At 45.5% G+C, this 20,775-nt stretch overlaps 1 protein-coding gene across 1 annotated transcript in view; it reads right to left on the bottom strand.

Annotated features, from left to right (window-relative positions):
- Positions 1 to 6,092: 6,092 nt before the first annotated feature.
- dachb (dachshund b) overlaps positions 6,093 to 20,775 on the bottom strand; it is a 125,930-nt gene continuing 111,247 nt past the window's right edge. The window contains exons 7-12 of the mRNA XM_015946041.3: positions 20,006 to 20,080; positions 18,068 to 18,168; positions 15,953 to 16,100; positions 15,709 to 15,876; positions 13,400 to 13,465; positions 6,093 to 7,663 (exon numbers count right to left, since the gene is read on the bottom strand). Of these exons, the coding sequence (XP_015801527.3) occupies positions 7,626 to 7,663; positions 13,400 to 13,465; positions 15,709 to 15,876; positions 15,953 to 16,100; positions 18,068 to 18,168; positions 20,006 to 20,080 (596 nt within the window). The 3' untranslated portion in view covers positions 6,093 to 7,625. The remainder of the gene's footprint in view (positions 7,664 to 13,399; positions 13,466 to 15,708; positions 15,877 to 15,952; positions 16,101 to 18,067; positions 18,169 to 20,005; positions 20,081 to 20,775) is intronic.

Below are 20,775 nucleotides of genomic sequence, written 5' to 3'. Positions count from 1 at the left end.
CTAATGCAGAGTAAATATACAGTCTAGATGGAACATGGACTGTGTGTGTGTGTGTGTGTGTTTTGCCTCACTAATATACCCATGAGAAGGTGAATACCTTCTGAAGTACCAGAGGGTTGGGGTAGAAATGCCTCTCCATCGCTGACGGATACTTTTACATCCTGAAAGGGAAACGATGGTGATGAGTCTGACAACAAACTGAGTTAAACAATAAAACACCGCTGAGTCAATTTACTGGTTTCTGTGGAGGGAACCCTTCAACCAAAGAGCTCCGGGTAGATGTAAGGTTAATGTTTCTGCTGTAAAACAGCACATTAATCAATTATTAGGATTTTTATCCCAAAACGAAAGTGACTCAGAATATCTAACAAGTTTTTATGTAATGATGGTAACTATTAAAATTATTTAACTCTGATTTAAAAGTGAATGTTCAGTAAATAGCAGCAGGAGTCGTGATTTTAGTGATTACAAAACTGTGTTAATCTAAAAATCTGAAGTATAATGGGTCTACATTGTTATACTTAGTCTTAGCTGGTAGTCTCTTTTTGAATTATTGTCTCTTTTCTGGTGGAGACTATGCTTTGATTGACAAGCATAGCCGCCACCAATCCTATTGGGATTGTTGTGTCTCCCTGAGCAGGTGTGATGTCATCAGTTTTGCTTTTTGTAATCAGCTTCCTGTCAGGGTGCACCGAGAGGGTACTCTGTGTTTCTTTCCTGTGAATTGACATCATGTAGACCAGTAGAACATTCATGGTAGAAACCCAAGAAGCTCCTTGTCAAAGGTGCCCTTTGTTCGTCTGTTTTTTTTTTTTTTTGTACAACTTGAGGCTAAAAAAATGGAAACGTGATTTTAGGTTCCTGGTAGCTTGACCACATTCAGAAAGACTATGGGGATTCCCCGATCAGCTGTGAAATAAAAACTCTCCAGTAAGTCTTGGGTCTCCCTGTGGGAAATGCTTACCATGAAGGTATATGTACTAGAAGCACAAACAGCTTCAGCTTTGGTCTTTTTGATGGAGAGGAGCAAACCTGAGCTCTGAGTAGCCAAACCCCTCGCCCTATCCTTGATGGGGGTCCATCACTCTGCAGAGGTAGCTGCTTGTATTCTCATTCCTTTGGTCACTACATATGAGCCTTGGTGTGAATTGGACCATTGACCCATTGTTCAATTGAAAGTCCAGATATTTAACCTCAGCTCTCTTCACCACAGCATCTACATCACTGATGATGCAGCCCCAGTCTGACCATCATCCTCCAACTCTGTTCAACCATGACTCACGAACACCACCTATAGATATCTAAACTTCGCCACCTGGGGCACAAGCTCATTCCCAACTTGGAGTTGGCAATTGCCTGTGAGATGTCACTAGTTCATGGTGGTTAGGCTTGAGTGTCCTAAAGCCGGGGACACACCGGCCGCGGAAGCGCCGCGAAGCGCCAAGAAGCAAATCGCTCACGAAATTCGGCCGATGCTCGCCGCTCCTCAGTTCAGATCAGACGCACCCCAGTCGAGGCTCAGCTGTAGTTTTTCTTTTAAACACTTGGTGTCCTCCATTTCCTCTCTGCATTTTCTCAGCTCTTTTCCTCTACGTTTGAGTGTTTGTACGCGTGTGCGTGCGTGCGCGCGCGTGTGCGTGTGCGTGTGTGTGTGTGTGAACCTATGGTATGAGTTGTTTCTGCCAGTTGAATCTCTTGGAACCCGCTCCAATTCTGCAGCTGTATCCTAGCAGTTTCTTCCGAAATGGGACGTAAATAATCATGTTTTTCGGGGGTCGTACAGCTCCTTGTGTTTCTCAACTTCCATAATTAATTTAAAGTCATCCATCTTAACTGCTTGCCTCAGACTTTCTGCCTCTCTGTCCTGTTTGCTGCGGTGAAAAGACACCCAAAACCACACACCCCTTCACGTGGTCACACATGCACACAAGTTCGATGTGTGTGTATGTGTGTGCGTGTTCGTGTGGTTTTTCTGCAGTGTCTGTTTACGAACACGTTTGACTATTGCGGAATTTTTATTTTGAAATGCTTTATTTTGTTAACTTTACCGGCCTGCCTCTTATGTCTACGTTTGACTTCCTGCCAGAATTGACGCGATTCACCCGCGGCTCGCGAAAAAAATAGAGCCAACGCCGAAATGATCGCTGCACGGCGCGTGCTGGCGTGCCGGCGCGCGCCGGCGCTTCGGCGATTCGCGGCGCTTCGGCGGCCCATATGGTCTATACAATAGCTTAACAAGGGCGCCGAATGAAGGCGGTCCCATTTTCGCGGCGCTTCCGCGGCCAGTGTGTCCCCGGCGTAAGGATCCCAGAAGCTATGTGCTTTATGGCAGTTTGTACCCTGGTAAGGAATCCCATGGTCGGCTCTCGATTAGGAGCCCAACCAAAACCAATTAAGGAACTATTACCTTGTCTAGACTTGGTAAACAAGGGCCTCATTAGACCTGGGGGAAAGCACCTGTTAGCCAGAATTTCACCTGTCAAGCTTAGCCAGGACCATGGACCCACAAACTGCAGGAAATGCTATAAGTGTCCCTCTCCCTCCCTTTGTTTCACAGGTGATTGGACAGGAGCTGAAGAGCTTCATTGGTCCTTATGAGTTTCTTGGAGGAACTCTTTTGAGGCGGGAGGTGTTACGGCTCCTGCAGAGAAATAAAGCACCCATCCAATTAACACAAATGTTGCTGTACTGGTGCGACCAGCTGCTTGGGATGTCCCTGCCCACGCTTCTGTACTATCATTGGTCTGGTTGTGTGCAGCCTGTAATTACTTTGAGTGGCTGCACCTGTGGGTGCAGCATAAAAGCCTGCTTAGTGCAACTGCAGAAAGGAGATTAGACTGAGTATTGGGTACTCTTGCATGTGTGGCATTTCGGTGAGGCTTTTTGGAGGCTGGTTTTTAATAAAAATACTCTAACTCACACCATGTGTCCAGACCTCCTCATGTTGTGATCCCACGAGCTGGGTCGTAACAAATGGGGGCTCATCCGGGATCATCTGTACTTATTGGAGGGGGCTGGATCTAGTGTATTAATTGAGTATTGTGTTTTTACAGCCTGACTATTGCTTATCTTTTTAAAGGCTTGTGGGTGTGACTTGTGGTGGACTAATTTAGTTTAGTCTTTAATGAGCTCTAGTTACTGCTCGCCTATCCACCTTTGTGGAATTGCAGTGTGGAGTTCATGTGTTTCTGTGGTTTGTTAGTTTGTTTGAACGTCTTTACCCAATTTTGGCTGATCACTTGTGTATGTTGCTGGCTGGGTGAAAGCAGTAACTCGATGTAGAGCAGAACTCTACTAGATGTGATAAGATTTTAGGGGTGGCGCTTAGTTTTCTGCTACAAGAACTTTGTTACTTCAGTAACTTGTTGAGGAGAAGACACTCGGTGTGGCTCCACTTGGTGCAGCCTTTTGTCTCGGAAGCAGTTCACTCTGTGTTGATTCGTCAGTTGTTGCTCAGTCCTTTTTATGTAGCAACTTCGGTGTGATGATTCTTGTCTGTGGCTGCTGCATTTAGTCTAGGGTACAGGTTGCTGTTGTGGTAGTTTGTGTCTTTAATTTGTTTTGTGGTGGATCTGGTAGTCTAGTATTCATGGCTTTATTTCTGTTAGGCTGGGGTGCAGCAGTGGCAGTTGCGGAGGCAAAATCTCGGGCGTGGGAGGAGTTTGGTGAGGCCATGGAGAAAGACTATCGATCGGCTCCAAAGAGGTTCTGGCAAACTGTCCGGCGCCTCAGGAGAGGAAGGCAGCAACTCGCTCACACTGTTTACAGTGGGGATGGGGAGCTGCTGACGTCAACTGAGGCTATAGTCGGACGGTGGAAGGAATACTTTGAGGAGCTCCTCAATCCCACCAATGCGCATTCCGAGGAGGAACCAGAGCTGGGAGGCCTGGGGATGGACTGTCCGATCTCGGGGGCAGAAGTTGCTGAGGTAGTCAAACAACTACACAGCGGCGGAGCCCCGGGGGCAGATGAGGTTCGTCCTGGGTATCTCAAGGCTATGGATGTTGTAGGGCTGTCATGGTTGACACGTCTCTACAACATTGCGTGGTCATCGGGGGCAGTTCCTAGGGAGTGGCAGACCGGGGTGGTGGTCCCCATCTTTAAGAAGGGTGACCTGAGGGTGTGTTCCAACTATAGGGGGATCACACTCCTCAGCCTCCCTGGAAAGGTCTACTCCAAGGTACTGGAGAGGAGGGTCCGATCGATAGTTGAATCTCAGATAGAGGAGGAGCAATGTGGTTTTCGTCCTGGCCGTGGAACTGTGGACCAGCTCTATACCCTTGCAAGGGTGATGGAGGGGGCATGGGAGTTTGCCCAACCAATCCACATGTGCTTTGTGGATTTGGAGAAGGCTTATGACCGTGTCCCCAGGGGCACCCTGTGGGGGACGCTCCAGGAGTATGGGGTGGGTGGCTTTCTGTTAAGGGCCATTCAGTCCCTTTACCAGAGGAGCGTGAGTTTGGTCCGCATAGCCGGTAGTAAGTCGGACCTGTTCCCAGTGAGGGTTGGACTCCGCCAGGGCTGCCCTTTGTCACCGGTTCTGTTCATCACATTTATGGACAGAATTTCTAGACGCAGCCGTGGTGTGGAGTGTGTCGAGTTTGGTGGCAGGAGAATCTCGTCTCTGCTTTTTGCGGATGATGTGGTCCTCCTAGCTTCATCCAGCTCTGACCTTCAGCTCTTGCTGGGTAGGTTCGCGGCCGAATGTGAAGCGGCTGGGATGAGGATTAGCACCTCCAAATCTGAGACCATGGTTCTCGACCGGAAAAGGGTGGCTTGCCACCTCCGGGTCGGGGGAGAGGTCCTACCTCAAGTGGAGGAGTTTAAGTATCTCGGGGTCTTGTTCACGAGTGAGGGTAGGAGGGATCGGGAGATCGACAGGCGGATTGGTTCGGCGTCTGCAGTGATGCGGACGCTGAGCCGATCTGTCGTGGGGAAGAGGGAGCTGAGCCAGAAAGCCAGGCTCTCGATTTACCGGTCGATCTACGTCCCAATCCTCACCTATGGTCATGAGCTTTGGGTAATGACCGAAAGAACGAGATCGCGGATACAAGCGGCCGAAATGAGTTTCCTCCGTAGGGTGGCCGGGCTCAGCCTTAGAGATAGGGTGAGGAGCTCGGACATTCGGGAGGGACTCGAAGTAGAACCGCTGCTCCTCCGGATCGAAAGGAGCCAGTTGAGGTGGTTTGGGCATCTGGTCAGGATGCCTCCTGGACGCCTCCCTGGGGAGGTGTTTCGGGCATGTCCTGCCGGCAGAAGGCCCCCGGGTCGACCCAGGACACGTTGGAGAAGTTACATCTCCAATCTGGTCCGGGAACGCCTTGGGGTCCTGCCGGAGGAGCTGGTGGACAAGGCCGGGGAGAGGACGGCCTGGAGCTCCCTAGTTGGGATGCTGCCCCCGCGACCCGGACCCGGATAAGCGGAGGAAGACGAGACGAGACGAGGCTTGATTTTCCTGTTAACTCATGATCCTACTACCCTATGTGGGCACCTGCGGGTACAGCATAAAAGGCTGCTTGCACCCGCCGAAAGAAGAGACTGATAAGAGGGAGCACCATTGGGAGCGGATTCCTATTTGGCACTTTTGGCGAGGCCTTTTGGAAGCAGGTTTTTTAATAAAAATACTCTTTAACTCACACCACCTGACCAGACATCCTCCTTATGTTGCAGTCCCACAAGCTGAGTCGTAACAAAAACCTGGATTTTTGGTCCATCAACTAGCGTTACTAGAGCTCCAATCCAAGGTTGCAGAAAATTGCTTTAGGAACACGAAACATTGTTTTGTTGGTAAAGACAAAGAGTGATCTATGGAACTCTGGAGATGGACTGGACTTTATTGTACTCTGCAGAAACTCTGAATAAACGGTAGCAGCAGGAGAGTGCCTACCTTTTGCTCCTCACCCTAGTGGTTCAAGTATTCTTTAATGGACAAGAGGGCGGTCTCCTTATCCTTTCAGTTGTGTGAAAAGGTCTGAATGTCGTTTGCACATGTGTGCTCAACCCCAGGCATCGGGGTTCTGATAATAGGCTGTAGACATTTTGTATCAAGAGGTGTGTGTGTGTGTGTGTGTGTGTGAAAAATACCAGACCGGTTTCATTATAATACTGTATATTTGCAGTCATTTCAAACCCAGAGAACAGTGACAGACTCAGAGATCGTCAGGAGAAAAAATATATAAACCAAAAGCTTGAATGTCACCTATCTACACAGAAAGTCCCTTTAATCCAAAGTCCCACCCACCCCATTCAACCCTCCCGTACATACCTGTAAAAGTAATCAACAAATAAACAAAACACTCAGTGGATTAAACAAAGCCTGAACATACAGTCTGCACTCATAGTAGATCAGAAAATCCAGGGAGTACAAGGTTTCTGGTGTTTGAAGAGCGCTTGATAAATCAGTACATGTGTGGTAGTTTGTAGTCCAACATAAAAGGAAGCAGAAATGAAGTCTAGTTAAACATTTCCGAGGCGGATTTACGGCAATAAAAATCAAACACTCAAACTAATAATCAGACAAACACCAGCACCCGTAAGTACGACTTCCTGGTTTCAGGATCGGGGGCGAAATGTGAAAAGTCTCAACATCAAGGAAGAGTTTAATGTACCTTAAGGATGTCTAAAAATCACCCTTTTGTAATAAAAATGTGTGTTTTTAACTTTTGCATAATTTCAGAAAATGATTCCACTTTTTTAGGGGTAATAGAAAATACTTTATACATTGAAAAGTAATGAGTATTGCCTCGTTTACAGAGGGGAGTAAATGAGTGGACACGTGTAGATAAGAGGGAAAAACAAGAGGAGTCATGCAAAGAAGTGATACTTTATAGAAAGCAGAGCTGTTTGATGTAAAGAATAAAGGTAGTCGGATTAAACTGGTGGAGGAGAGTTTATAAGAGAGGGAGTAGAGAGAGAGAAAGCTGGAGGTGAGGACAGTCGGAAGGTTCAGATAAACAAAGGTTCTCCCACACGTTCTTTTCAGTTCCTGCACAAAAACAGACGCGTGGAATAGAAACAGTTCCCTATGTTGTTTACCTTCTTTTCTCATTCTGTTACAATTCTTCTTAGATTGTTCTAAAAAAAAGCTTTTTTTGTGGTCCTGAGCTCCTCTGATTAGCTGATCACATCCAGTCAGATGACCCGCTGTCAACCAGAGAGTTAAAGTCACATCCAGAAGGAAGTGGAAACTATTCTTTCTTCTCGTCCAACCACGTGTCTTTTCTCAGCCTCCGGTCCTTCGTATCTCATCCTCTCATCGAACCGTTTCCGAGTTTTTATTTTAACCAAAACATGAAGGAAAGGTAGGAAAATCTGCTTCATTTGCCTTTTCTCGGCCGTGTTTGTTTCTTCAGTTTTCAGCACAAAGGAGAAAAATGTCTTGGAGTCAGTAAAGAGGGAGAAGAGGAATGAACAGAGAAAGGTGGTGTTAGGAGAATCCCAAAGTAACGTCCAGTGTGTCTCGTAGTAGTCTCATTGTTTTTTTTATCCAAGTAAAAAAGGTGGAGTCCGGTTTGGGGAAGTAGTGTGTGAGGATTCAGTGGACGCTGTGGTGGTGGTTATCTGTACAGGAGGGGGGGGGGGGGGGTGTAAGGTGTGAGGTTTCTGGAGACGCAGCCTCTTCCTCTCTAGAACATCATGGGGGTCTTCAGGAAAGGCCGGGAATCTGGACAAGCACACACACACAGGACATTAGCAGCGTTTACAACCCAAGTTTATTTCTGAATTTCAATTAAATCACTCATAAATCCAGCTGGAGGAAGAAAAACATGTACTGAGGGCCCCGTCTACATTAGAGAGGAGACAGACGGGCAGGACAGATGAGGGTGGTGAGCTGAGGAGACGAGGTCTGCTGCACGATACACATTTACATGTTAAGCAGAAAATCCAAACTACTGGCCTGTTTAGCTAGCAACTCTTTCAAGTCATTTTACATTTCAGGGACCAACCAAGGGAATGTACTCGGAAAAGACCCACTGGAATCGCTGGGCGGGACTTCTGGTTTACAAATGCTGTTTGGTTGTAACTCGTTGGGAAATTATATCGGCATTCGTCGCTAAATAACCATTATTTGGTTACATTGGACATTTCTGAAACAACAACGTCGTAATTTATAACATTTTAATACAACACACCAAGCATACCTTGTCAAAATAAAACGTCTCCAGTGTTAAAGTTTGTGGATGCCTTTTGGCATTGATCAGTGCCATCACTCACTGCTGACAGGCTCACAATATGCTGACATTTAGCAAAGTCCTTAAAGGGCCGATTTTTGTTTGGAGACAACAGCTGAGAGGACCGAGCCACTGTGTCACCTTCGCCCCTCTCAGGAACTTGTCTGATGGAAACGTATCTAACGTCTGTTAAGTTTCGTGCTGAGCTGACTGAACCTGCAAAAAACTCCAACCTATACAGAGAGGAGGAACGCAATGGTTGTATAATTATTGAATCACTGTTGGGATACGATATCTTTGTCCTGTTGTACATTGCTAACTTTAACCGTAAACAGTCTCGTGTAATATGTTAGACATATAACAATAACACCAAACAGTAGACTAGTATATGTGAGTTTGAGCCTTTTTATGTATACTAATGTTGATTAGGTGTGGCGGCCATCTTGACTGAGGTTGATCCCAAGTTGCACCTAAATGCAACAAGTAGCTAATGAGATACTTTGGTAACGCACGCGCACACATGCACACCTGTCCGTGCTGGGCGATAAACATGTACTTGTAGAAAGGTAAAGTGTCGTCTCCGTAACCTTGTCTCTCTCCGGGTCCGGTTCGCCTCATTAACGGCTTGAGTGGCGTCGTGAGGAGCTTTGAAGCGGTGACTAGGGGAGCAGCGGGTCTGTTCCAGACGCCGTTCGGTCGAAGCTTTCCGATTTAATCACACGACTGATTTCTGATTGGTCTCGATGCTTGACTGAACCGAACACTTTAATACTTCCTAATTAAATGACACTTGTTATATTTACAGATTTATCTCTATAGTGGGCCATAAATGTAGTTTATGGCGATCCTAATGAGCTTCGTTGGAACAGGAACTTTTGACTCTGCTTATTTAGACGGGATGTTTTCTAAAACGGCTGCTTTATTCCTCCTTACATGATAGAAATCTCATCTCCACAGTTTTGCCAGAGTGGACGCTCCTTCCCTCCCTCCCTCCCTCTCGTTTCAGCTCCCTGCTTCTCCTTCTGCTCCCTGTAGTGCTGTAGCTGCACCCACCCACTCAGGAGTGTTTTCACACACATAAAACACAGCGAGCCCAGCCGTACGTACAACAGAAACACACCTTCCTCTCCCCGCGGTGTCATTGTTTTCTGCGAACGTTGCAAACTGTTTACATTTCTGCATAACAGCAACCATAAACCTGCCCTCCCTCCTGTTTCCACCCGCTCTCCTCCTCCTCCTGCCCTTTACTACTTTTCCACTCGTCTCCTGCTGCTCTTTACATCCTCACTCTGTCCTCGGCTCTCTTTATGGTATGAATGAGACTCGCTGCGTTAGAATGAAAAACTTTCTTAAATTTTCTCTTTCATCTTGCGCTGGTTTCCTCCTTGGTGCTCCCTGCCTTCCCTCCTTTTCATCCCTCTCATCTCCTGCCCTTCCCTATTTTTATCACCCCACAATCCACTCAAGCCCCCTTCTCCTCTCTTTTATCCCTCTCTTCTACATGCATCCCATCCTCTTCCTCATCTCCCTTCTGTCCTTTATCTCTTCCTTTCATATTATTTTTATCCCTCCCCAGTCTTCCCTCTGTCCTCGCTTGTCCTCTTTTTTTCTGCCTCCTTCCTCCTCCTCCTCTAGGCAGCAGGTTCGGCCCGCTGCTTAAAACCCGTCGCTGTAACTTAGAGAGCGGAGGCGACGATCCCCTCACAACTGACCTTAAAACTTTAATCTGTAACTTTCCTCTGGTTAAAAATATCAGAACCTGGTTGGAGCTCTCCGGGTTTTCCTGCAGGAAAGGCGGGACTTTCATTTATCCAGGTCCACAGATGTGACGGCCACATCCTCTAGAATCATTGTGATGTAAGAATTTGACTTGGTTTGTAATTTGCTTAAATATCTTAAATATGCAGCTGGCAAAGATGAGTGACTACAATTTATCAGCGTATAAAATTTTGTACGTGAATCATCTTAAATATTTAATAAAACAAATGTATCAAATATGAATAACTGATTAGATTTATACTTCGTTGTTCAGTTAAATGAACACGTGGACAGACAGCACTTCTACGGAAGCCTGAAAGAGCCAAAAGCTGATTTTTTTGGGGCTCATTAAAGAAATGTTTTATGGGAAAATATCACAAGAACAAATGTAATTTTCAGAAAAACTTTATGAATGTGAGAATTAAAATCCACAAATGTTTTGTTCACGGAGAGAGGAGATGGAAGTCTCCGACACACAGGTGTGTTTCAGTAAATGAGAAGTTTTATGTGGGCTGGGTTTTGGATTTTTTCTGACTTTTTCCTTCCGAACATTTTGTGTTTATGCAGCAAAACCACGAAGTTTTCGTCTCACTCCTTAACTTTCATTAACATTTTTGAGTTTTCTTAATCAAGTCACTAAAGTACACTGTGTGTGTGTGTGTGTGTGTGTGTTGGTTAAAATGACACCAAGGATTGTTAAAAGTATCAGCAGGGTGGAGAAAATGTCACCAGGTCCCGGAACAAGGCCACATTTTTCAACACTGTCCCAGGAATCTCTCTCTCTCTCTCTCTCTCTCTCTCTCTCTCTCTCTCTCTCTCTCTCTCTCTCTCTCTCTCTCTCTCTCTCTCTCTCTCTCTCTCTCTCTCTCTCTCTCTCTCTCTCTCTCTCTCTCTCTCTCTCTCTCTCTCTCTCTCTCTCTCTCTCTCTCTCTCTCTCTCTCTCTCTCTCTCTCTCTCTCTCTCTCTCTCTCTCTCTCTCTCTCTCTCTCTCTCTCTCTCTCTCTCTCTCTCTCTCTCTCACGTACCTTAATTTGATCTCATACCTGCGTGTTCCTCTACTTCCACCTTAATTCCACTTCCTCTTTCTTCATTTACATTTCTTTCCCTTCCTCTCTTAATTACCCCCTCTCTTCCTCCCTCTCTACTCCATATTTTCCTGTTTTGTGACCATGTGCCTCTTTGTCTCCTCCAGCTGATCCATCTCCTCCCATTCCTCTGCACTCTCCCATGCTTATCGTCTTTTCCTCTCCTTTCTTTTTGATTGTAATGCAATGTCTTTCTTTGTATTCAGCAGTTTTCTCTTCACTCGTTAATTAAGAGTGTAGAAGGTGAGAGGCAGGGGAGGTGTGTGTGTGTGTGTGTGTGTGTGTGTGTGTGTGTGTGTGTGAGAGAGAAAGAGAGGAGGTAAACCACTGTTGGTGCAAAATGCTTTTATGGCAGGAGGGATGAGTGTGTTTTTCTGTGTGAATGTGAGTAAGGCAGCAAAGAGGTCCTACTGGGCCAATCAACATTAATGAAATCAGGTGTGTGTGTGTGTGTGTAGTAGTGCTTGGCTTGCAGAAGAGAGGGGATCTAAAAGGGGTCTAAAGAGGAGTGAGAGCTAATTAGAGTTCCATGTCTCACATGCATGTGGATCAAACACACACAAATAAATGCACACCTACAGGTGTGTGTGTGTGTGTGTGTGTGTGTAGTCACTTATTCACTCTGAGAGTTTTAAGCGAAGGTTTTCAATGTCAGGGAGGACTGAGCACAGCTGGTGGAAAAAGACAGCACTTGCATACTAAAACACACACACACACACACACACACACACACACACACACACACACACACACACACACACACACTGGTGTAATGCCTTCTATAAGTCTACTATGAACGCAGCAGAGCAGGTGAGGTGATGTTTGAACTCAGAATCACTAGTAGTGAATAAAATCTAAAAGAACTGATTCGATGATTTTGTTCCTGTTCAGACGCCATAAGGAGAGTAAAGAGCACTAAAACACTCCTGTAGAGAAACTCTATGACCTTTTTGGACAACCAGGCTCCTGTAGTAACCCTCGTCTACATTTAGAGCTACACTGTTGTGACACCCATGAAATGATCCTATTGGCTTTGGTTTTAGCCCTGCTTCAGCACACCTGATTTCAATCAGCAGGTGATTAACAGGCTTCTGCAGCGCCTGATGAGCTGCTGCTCAGGCGATTCAACCACTGAATCTAGTCGTTGGAGCCGAGAAACCACTAAAACGTGCTGCATATCGGCCTTGCAGGCCCAGAACTGGAAACCCCTGCTAAAGGTATTTAAGGTCAGTGTGTTTATACAGCACTCACCACAGATAGAAGAATCACAACGATCAACAAAACAAATCCTAATAAAACACTAAATATCATTAAATAAAGAAAGATGATTAAAACAGAAAACCCAAAAGATTAAAATAAAATGGTAAACTCATAAAATTATGATATATTAATAAATTAAAGCTACAAAAATACAAAACATCAGAAAGATAAAGAATTTTGTACAGATGAAAAGGAAAATAAAAACATGAACAATTTCAGTAAAAGCAGCTTTAAATAAAAGGTAGGACACCTTTAGGTGTGTGTGTGTGTGTGTGTGTGTGTGTGTGTGTGTGTGTGTGTGTACTTGTCTTTATATGTTTCATTAAACAAACTTTGACTTTTCACCTGTAGTGTGTGGACATCTGGCTAGCACCCTAATTCTTGGTTTTACATGTGTGGTGTGGATTAGCTTTGTGTTTAGGGTTAGAATTAAGCATAAAGGAGTCACTAGAATGAATGGAAGTCAATGAAGGGTCCACACAAGGACGCACACTGTGTGTGTGTGTGTGTGTGGTCTATTAGCTGTGCAGCTGATCTATTTTCAGCAACTACTGATCAGAGAACACAACTGACAAAAACAAATGAATAAAGCTCTTGGACCCAAAACATGCTTTTATTTTCTAGAACTGTCCACATAAAAATAACTTTTCTAAGAAAAGTAGAAATAATAATGGATGAGAACTCTTTTAGGTTTTATTTACATGTAAAAACAAAAAAAAATCCCAGGAACGGTCCTGTCCACGTGACACAAACTACTGACCTGAGCAGGATAAGATGCACGGAGCCGACAGACTGGTCCAACGGGACCAGGATGAAGGATAACTGTTGGACACCTTAAAACCGCCACTGTTCGCCTAATCCTCTTACCAAAATGACTCTCAAACTCAATCAGATATCTGCAAATGTGTGTGTGTGTGTGTGTGTGTGTGTGTGTGTAGGTACACATCAAAGAGAGGCCACAACGTCTGCCTAATGTCTCCACTAATCTAAACAGGGCCCCAACACACACACACACATGTGCCCACCATGTGTGTGTAAGAAGTACGCCTTTGAACACACTTGTGTACAGTATTGTATCAGTTAATATGGGACACGTGTGTGTTTTGTTGGTGTGTGTGTGTGTACCTTGTACAGTGGCGTTGTCTTGCTGGTTTCCATTAAATTCGGGTTTGTCCTCGGCTACGGCAGCGTCTGGTACGGAACACAAGGACAAGACAGAGTTGGAGTGGGTCGGCCTGTAAAACACTAACAGAACCTTGTTACTGTGTGCGGTTCCACCAGGAGCTGGTTCCACTCACAAGAACCAGTGTCCTAATGGGGTTGCAGGACATTTGTAAATCCAGTGGAATGATGCTCGGATCAGGTTTGTAGGAACGTTTTGGGGAAGGTCAAGGAGTGACAAGCTGTTGGCTTTTTCAGGGACCAGGAAACGGGACCACATCAGTCCGGTTCTGGCCTCCCTGCACTGGCTTCCGGTTTGCTATCGTGCACAATTCAAAATCCTCGTCTTTGTTTACAATTTCTTCCAGGGTGGTGCTCCCCCCTATCTAGCCACACTCCTGAACAGACACTCCCCATCACGCGCTCCTCTGACCAAGGCCTGCTCGCTGTCCCTCGTTCTAGGTGTCGTACTCGCGGGGACCGGGCTTTCTCAGTCCTAGCACCGTCACTCTGGAACCAGTTGCCACCCTCAGTTAGGCTGTCCCCTTCTCTGCCAGCCTTTAAGAATCACCTAAAAACACACCTTCTCCACTTGGCGTTTCCTGAACACGTTTGATTCGGCCCTCTTTTACGTTGAATTTATTTCACAGTTTTCATTGGTTCACTCTATCCCTTGTTTTACCCATCTGTCCTGTACTAGAATGTTTCACCTTTTTTGTAATTTGTAGTTAGTAATTTACTTTGCATTTATTTTTGAATTGCTTTTATTTTTGATTTATTCACTATATTTGTACTTCTACTGTAACATGTTCAGCGCCTTGGGCTTCCTGACAGGGTTGCGGAAGGCGCTTTATAAATAAAGCTTTGATTGATTGATTGATTGATTGAGGAACACGTCCTATGGTGAGGGACGAGGTTGGGCGGCTGAGCTGTCTCACGGATGGGACATCACATACGTCCAGGTCCAATCAGGGTCGTTTTTGTATCACTCGTTATAAGTACGTATTATGCATATCCATCCATCCCTCCCTCTTCCGTTTATCCGGAGTCGGGTCACGGGAGCAGTAGCCTACGTCGAGAGACCCAGACTTCTCTCTCCCCAGCCACTTGGGCCAGCTCTTCCAGGGGAACCCCAAGGCGTTCCTTGGCCAGCCAAGAGACATAGTCCCTCCAACATGTCCTGGGTCTTCCTTTAGGCCTTGTTACTTGTGTTGCTCAGCGCCTTTGGCCCCTTTGAGGGTGGTGGAAAGCGCTATTTAAGTAAAAGTTGATCGATTGATTGAGGCCTCCTCCCGGTTGGACGTGGCTGGAAAACCTCACCAGGGAGGCATCCTGACCAGATGCCCGAGCCACCTCAACTGGCTCCTCTCATTGTGGAGGAGCAGCGGGTCTACTCCGAGCCCCTCCCGGATAACCGAGCTTCTCACCCTATCTCTAAGGGAGAGCCCAGCCACCCTGTGGAGAAAACACATTTCGGCCGCTTGTATCCGCGATCTCGTTCTTTCGGTCACTACCCAAAGCTCATGACCACAGGTGAGGGTAGGAACGTAGATCGACCGGTAAATCGAGAGCTTCACCTTCTGACTCAGCTCTCTCTCCATCACGACAGACCGGTACAACGCCCGCATCACTGCAGATGCAGCACCAATCCACCTATCGATCTCACGCTCCAGTTTCCCCTCACTCGTGAACAAGACCCTGAGATACTTAAACTCCTCCACTTGGGGCAGGACCTCATCCCTGACCCGGAGAAGGCATTCTACCATTTTCCGACTCAAGACCATGGTCTCAGATTTAGAGGAGCTGATTTTCCACGACTTTTGTTAAGCCCAGAGTATGGCAGCCTATAGGGTCATTCAGAAAAACATAATGTCTGACGAGAATAATATACAACTAATAATATTTTAATCACTATATTTTATCCCTTAAATCACATTTTGGGTGTTTTCTCACCACCCCGCGATCTAAAGGTACTCCTACAGTGGAGTCCAGCACCGTGAACGGTGCCGGCTGTCCTTTTGCTGCAGACAGATTAACGACACGTTTACGGGCTGCTTCTGATTACTCCGAATTTCATGGAAGGAAGAGAGAAAGGCAGCAGCGGCTTGTAACCGTGTTTAAAGAGCTGGTTCAGTCAGCAGCAGCTCGTATAGCAGTGCTCCAGATAAACCCGAGTGACGGCAGAAGAAAGGCTTTGATGAAAAATAACTAGAGGAACCAAAAAGTGTCTAAAACACCAGGATGAGACTCATGATGGAGGTCAAAACCTTTACCGTTTATGTTGTTGTTGGCGACGTGCAGCGGTTCAGGAGACGGGGAGGACGAGGACGAGTGCTTCAGGGCGTCCTCCACTCTCTCCCTTCTCTTGGACTCGAACTCCAGCGCCTCCTGCAGCTTCCTCTTTGCCTTCTTCTCCTTCTTCAGTCGCTTCTGGATGGAAGCTAGAGGTAGAAGAGGCAGAGACGGGTTATAGAACACACAGGTGGAGTTCAGCAGGTGTGAGACGGCCAATCGGACCTCTGCTCTGGAGCTCGGTGTTCAGCTGTCGCTCCAGACTCTCCCTCATCTCTCGTTCTCTGTAGAGCTCCATCTTCAGCTCCCGCTTCTCCGCCTGGATCTGCTTGTCCTGCGCCCGGGCGTTCTCCACCGCCACCTTCAGCAGGCCCTGGAAATCAGCACGATGCTCCTGAACAACTGCATTACGGTGATTTTACGTCTAATAAAGGCTAAAACTCTGTTTTTGCCCCATCATGGCTTTTAACTCTAAACCCTGCTGATCTGTCAGTCAGGCCTGTTTAGTGTTTTTCTTTGCTAATTGTTATTTTTATGTTGCATTAGGTCATATTAACTCATTCACTGCCATTGACGACTAAAGTCGTCATTTGCATGTTTTTACTGTGTGGGCGTCGGAACGAGCCCCCGCACCGTGAGAACAAACATCTCGGCTCTAAAGCCGATCTTCTTCCGCACACGTCACGTGATCAGGAAGCAGAAAATCCATGTGTTAGGGGATCGTTTTGGGCCGCTGCTGTAAAAAAAGTGAGGCGCGAACCGGAAAAGCTTATTCCGACCACAATTCGACAACGGATTATGAAAGAGCGGATAACACTCAAAATGTGCAAATTCTTCCTGATGTAAGACGTGAGTCTCCGCTTTGTTTAGGTTGTTATGGCGTTGACATCATCCTGGCACGCAATGTTCTGTGACTCTTAAAAAAACAGTAAAAACGGTGATAATCGCTGGCAGCGAATGAGTTAAACCTCTCCAGCATCCAGAATCTTCTTATTTCTTACATTTTATATAACTAGATATAAGCTGTTTGTTCCTGAAGCAAGAATGACATCCTGTGGTCAAACATGGGTACTGCAGCCCACGCACAGTTGCGTGGGTTAGGGTTAGTATCTAGTGCCAGGTACGGATCAGCACCAGAAGATTCTAGATGAGTGTAGACAAGACATAAACAGTAGGTGGATAAGTAGATAAATACATTTCACTAGAATATCGAGTTGTAGGGAAAAAGTTGAGTTTCTAATTCACCGTTATCACTGTTAGCTCAGCGTTAGCCTCTAGCTTTCTGTTAAGAGTAAAACAAAAGGATGCCGTGGCTTCTTAGGGGTACAAGAAATAGCTTCTGGGTCGCTCCTTTTGACACATATTACATTAATTATGTATGGATGTTGTGCAGCCCAAACTGGACTTTGGTATTTCCTTGAAAGCGTCAGGAAACCATCTTAACCATTTAGTAGCATGGTACTCTTCACCCTCCATGGGTCATGAGGTAGTTTGGATCCATTTGATTTCTACTTATGTTTGCTGAATGTTATTATTATTATGTTAATAATATGTTATGTTAATGATGTCTAGTCACCATACGTTAGAAATATTTTTTATTTTTTTTTTAATAAATTTGGATGTTGTCTCCTCAGCCTTCATTAGTGTCTACAGGAGTGATTCATCACTACATCAAACCAATCAGCTGTGATCTAAACATGCAAGAAACATGCTGGAAGCAGACTGCAGAGACAGGCATGTCAGCTCCACTCCACCAGCAGGGACCAGACTGGCACTCTGAAGTTGCAAGTGTGATATGGCCAGTGGGGCTTCGGGAGGTCTGACTAACATTTCATTAACATGTAAAGGGTCCTTTTAGCTCATACTGGCTCAAGAAAATGATTTGGAAATATAAAAATGTTACACAATACTCCTTTAAAACAAAAATGGTAAAATGGTAAATGGCCTGCATTTGTATGGCACCTTCTTAGGGTTCTACGACCCCCCAAGACGCTTCACAACACAACCAGTCTTTCACCCATTCACCCACACACATTGGTGGGGATGAGCTACGATGTAGCCACAGCTGCCTGGAGGCGCACTGACAGAGGCGAGGCCTGCCGTGCACAGGCACCACCGGTCCTTTCGACCACCACCAGCAGGCAAGGCCGGTTAAGTGTTTTGCCCGAGGACACAACAGCAGAATTCTCTGGTCGAAGCCAGGACCAAACCTGCAAACTTCCGATTACTGGACAACCCGCTCTACCTCCTGAGCTACTGTTGTGTCCCTTTCAACAAAAAAGGGTAATTTCCTGGTGTTTTAGTGATAAAGTTCTAGGTTGTGTGTGAGAACAGTCATACCTGTATGTTGGTCAGCAGAGTCTCCACAGACGAGAGGCCGTCGGCAAACAGGAACGGCGCAGGAAACCCAGGAGGCAGGTTCTGACCCAGAGGAGACTCTTCTGCCACAGACATTCAACACATTCAGTTACTCGTCACTGCAGCCGGACGGGTGTGTGTGGAGCAAAGGTCCAAACAGCTGATTTAGACTTTAGAGTTTTAAAAGAACTTTGTGAAACGCTGGCGTTTAAGGTTAAAAGGCTGCAGCAGTAAAGAAATCAATTACACACACACAGACACACACACACACACACACACACACACAGACACACACACACACACACACACGCACACGCACACACACGCACACACACACACGAACGAAGCTGTTAGTATTCAGACGATCATGTGGGGTGCTAATTGGCAGGGATTAAAGACATCCTTGATTTGTGTGTGTGTTCATTGCGAGTGTGTCACAGTGTCTGCTCAGCCCTTAATGCCTAACACACCGACAACTGGGCTAACTCTGCTGTGAAATTAACGCTGATTAAGATGCACACACGCACACACACGCACTCTATCTGCCACTTCATCCACACATCCCTCGACTCCACCATTACAAACTCGCTCGTCTCTCTTCATCACTTTTTCTCCTCAGCTCCAGTTTTCCTTCCAGATTCTTTCTGCTTTTTTCACCTTATTTTTTATAAAAGTTAATTTACTTCAAATCTTTTTTATTCCTATTTTTTCACTTAATTTCTCTCCTTTTTTTTACATATTTTTTATTAGTTGTTTTATTGTCCTTTAAATTCTGTCGTTTTATTTTGACCCATCACAGGTTTTAAGAACATTAATTACAAATGTTATGACTCAATATCAGCAGTGTTTGATCTGCAATAAGTAACATTTTATTAAAAAGCCCAAATGTCAGTTTTTTATTTTTATTTTATCCTTTAGTGCTTTTAATAAATAAACTGTAAAAAAGATTTTATTTTATTTCTATAATGGACACATTCTGTTTGGTCTCTAAAATAAAAAGTGGGAAGAGGTAAAATAAAGAAATTCAACAACTGAAGAAAAAAAGGAGGATTTCTGTTAAAAACACATTAAAATATGTTTATCTACTGTTTTGTGAATATTTAAAATGATCCAAGTTTCAAATAGGTTTGAAATCTGCGTTTCTAACAAAACGTCATAAATGACAAAAACAATTTTGGGAGTTTCCAATTGAGCAATAAAATTAAATCCAGGGTGTTCTTTCCTAAAACACCCAATAATTCCGTATTCATACACAAAAATTTCTCTCTACAGAAAGAAAAATCCACAAACTCAGCGGTTTTCCCCCCTAATCCCAGCTGTGGTTGAAACGCCTCTAAAGGTTTAATCCAAACGGCTCCATGAAGAGTTTTTAATTTTCTCTCCCAGCTGAAACCTGTTTAGAAACAGATCACGTGACCTGCAGCTGCAGGTCCGACACACGTCAGATGAAGGAGGAGACGTGTATCCTCCAGCACTGATCCAGGAGCAGCTCCTGCTGAAGTCTGCAGGAAGAGCGGAGGGATGGACGGAACGCGTCAGGAGAATGGAGAACTTAGAGGGGAGGGAGGAGAGGCCCGGCATGCTTTTAGTGTCTGACCCCTTGACCCCTTTTAGCCAGTCCTCCTTCACTCTGTCTACCTCCCTCACAACCCCCTTCATCCATTCATTCATCCATCTATCCTCTCATCTTCCTTCTGATTGATGGCTCAGAGACAGATGATCAATGAGACACGTGTGTGTGTGTGTGTGTGTGTGTGTGTGTGTGTGTGTGTGTGTGTGTGTGTACAGTAGATGAGGAAAGCCCTCCTACCACAAGACAATTTGTCAGTTGTCAAAAGAAAATGGCCAAGGCTTTAGATTAAGGTGGATAATGGAATATCCTCACTGTATAAGAGAGTGTGTGTGTGTGTGTGCACCAACCTTTGTCCTTTGCTATTTTCTTGATGGGTGCAGCAGAGTTGGTCAGTGCAACATCAGCATCACCTGACACCAGTCCTGTAGAGAGAAAACACACACTGTTATTGTGGCTAGGTTAGAGCGTGCACACACACACACACACACACACACACACACACACACACACACACACACACACACACACACACACACACACACACACACACACACACACACACACACACACACACACACACACACACACTTCTCCATGCATTTTTTGCTCCGCCCACATGCTAGGTGACATTTGCGTTCCTGAGAAGGCTGTGTGTACAAAACCTGACCCGGCCTGGTGCGGTCTGGGCTCACCTAGATGTGAAAGTGGCTTTATGTCTAAAGGAGAAAATGTCCACAGCTGGGAGGAACAACAATAAATGTGATGATCTGGACAGTGTTTGCTTGGCGAGCACACATCCGGGGTTTCCCCTGGCTCTATAAGTGACGGCTGTAGCAGCGAGCGTTCGTGGGAGCGAGGGGCATGAGCACATCTGGTTGTTGTATCATTTAGGTGGCGCCGTTACGGCTAATGTCAGCGTTTGATGTTCTAGTGGTGTTTTTGTGAAGCAGCCCACCTTGGTAAATTAGTTCAGGGAAAACTCTAATAAATACATCTGAAAACAATTCCTACCTCCTCACACTATTAGAGTAACACCTTTACCGTTTTGATGGTATGATGTCACTTCCTGTTTTCATTTCATGTTTACAAATATTACAGCACATTTTACAGGTTTGTT

The sequence above is a fragment of the Nothobranchius furzeri genome, chromosome 2, assembly GCF_043380555.1.
Source record: "Nothobranchius furzeri strain GRZ-AD chromosome 2, NfurGRZ-RIMD1, whole genome shotgun sequence".
Taxonomy (NCBI): Eukaryota; Metazoa; Chordata; class Actinopteri; order Cyprinodontiformes; family Nothobranchiidae; genus Nothobranchius; species Nothobranchius furzeri.
This window is presented reverse-complemented; position numbering and strand designations above follow the sequence as displayed.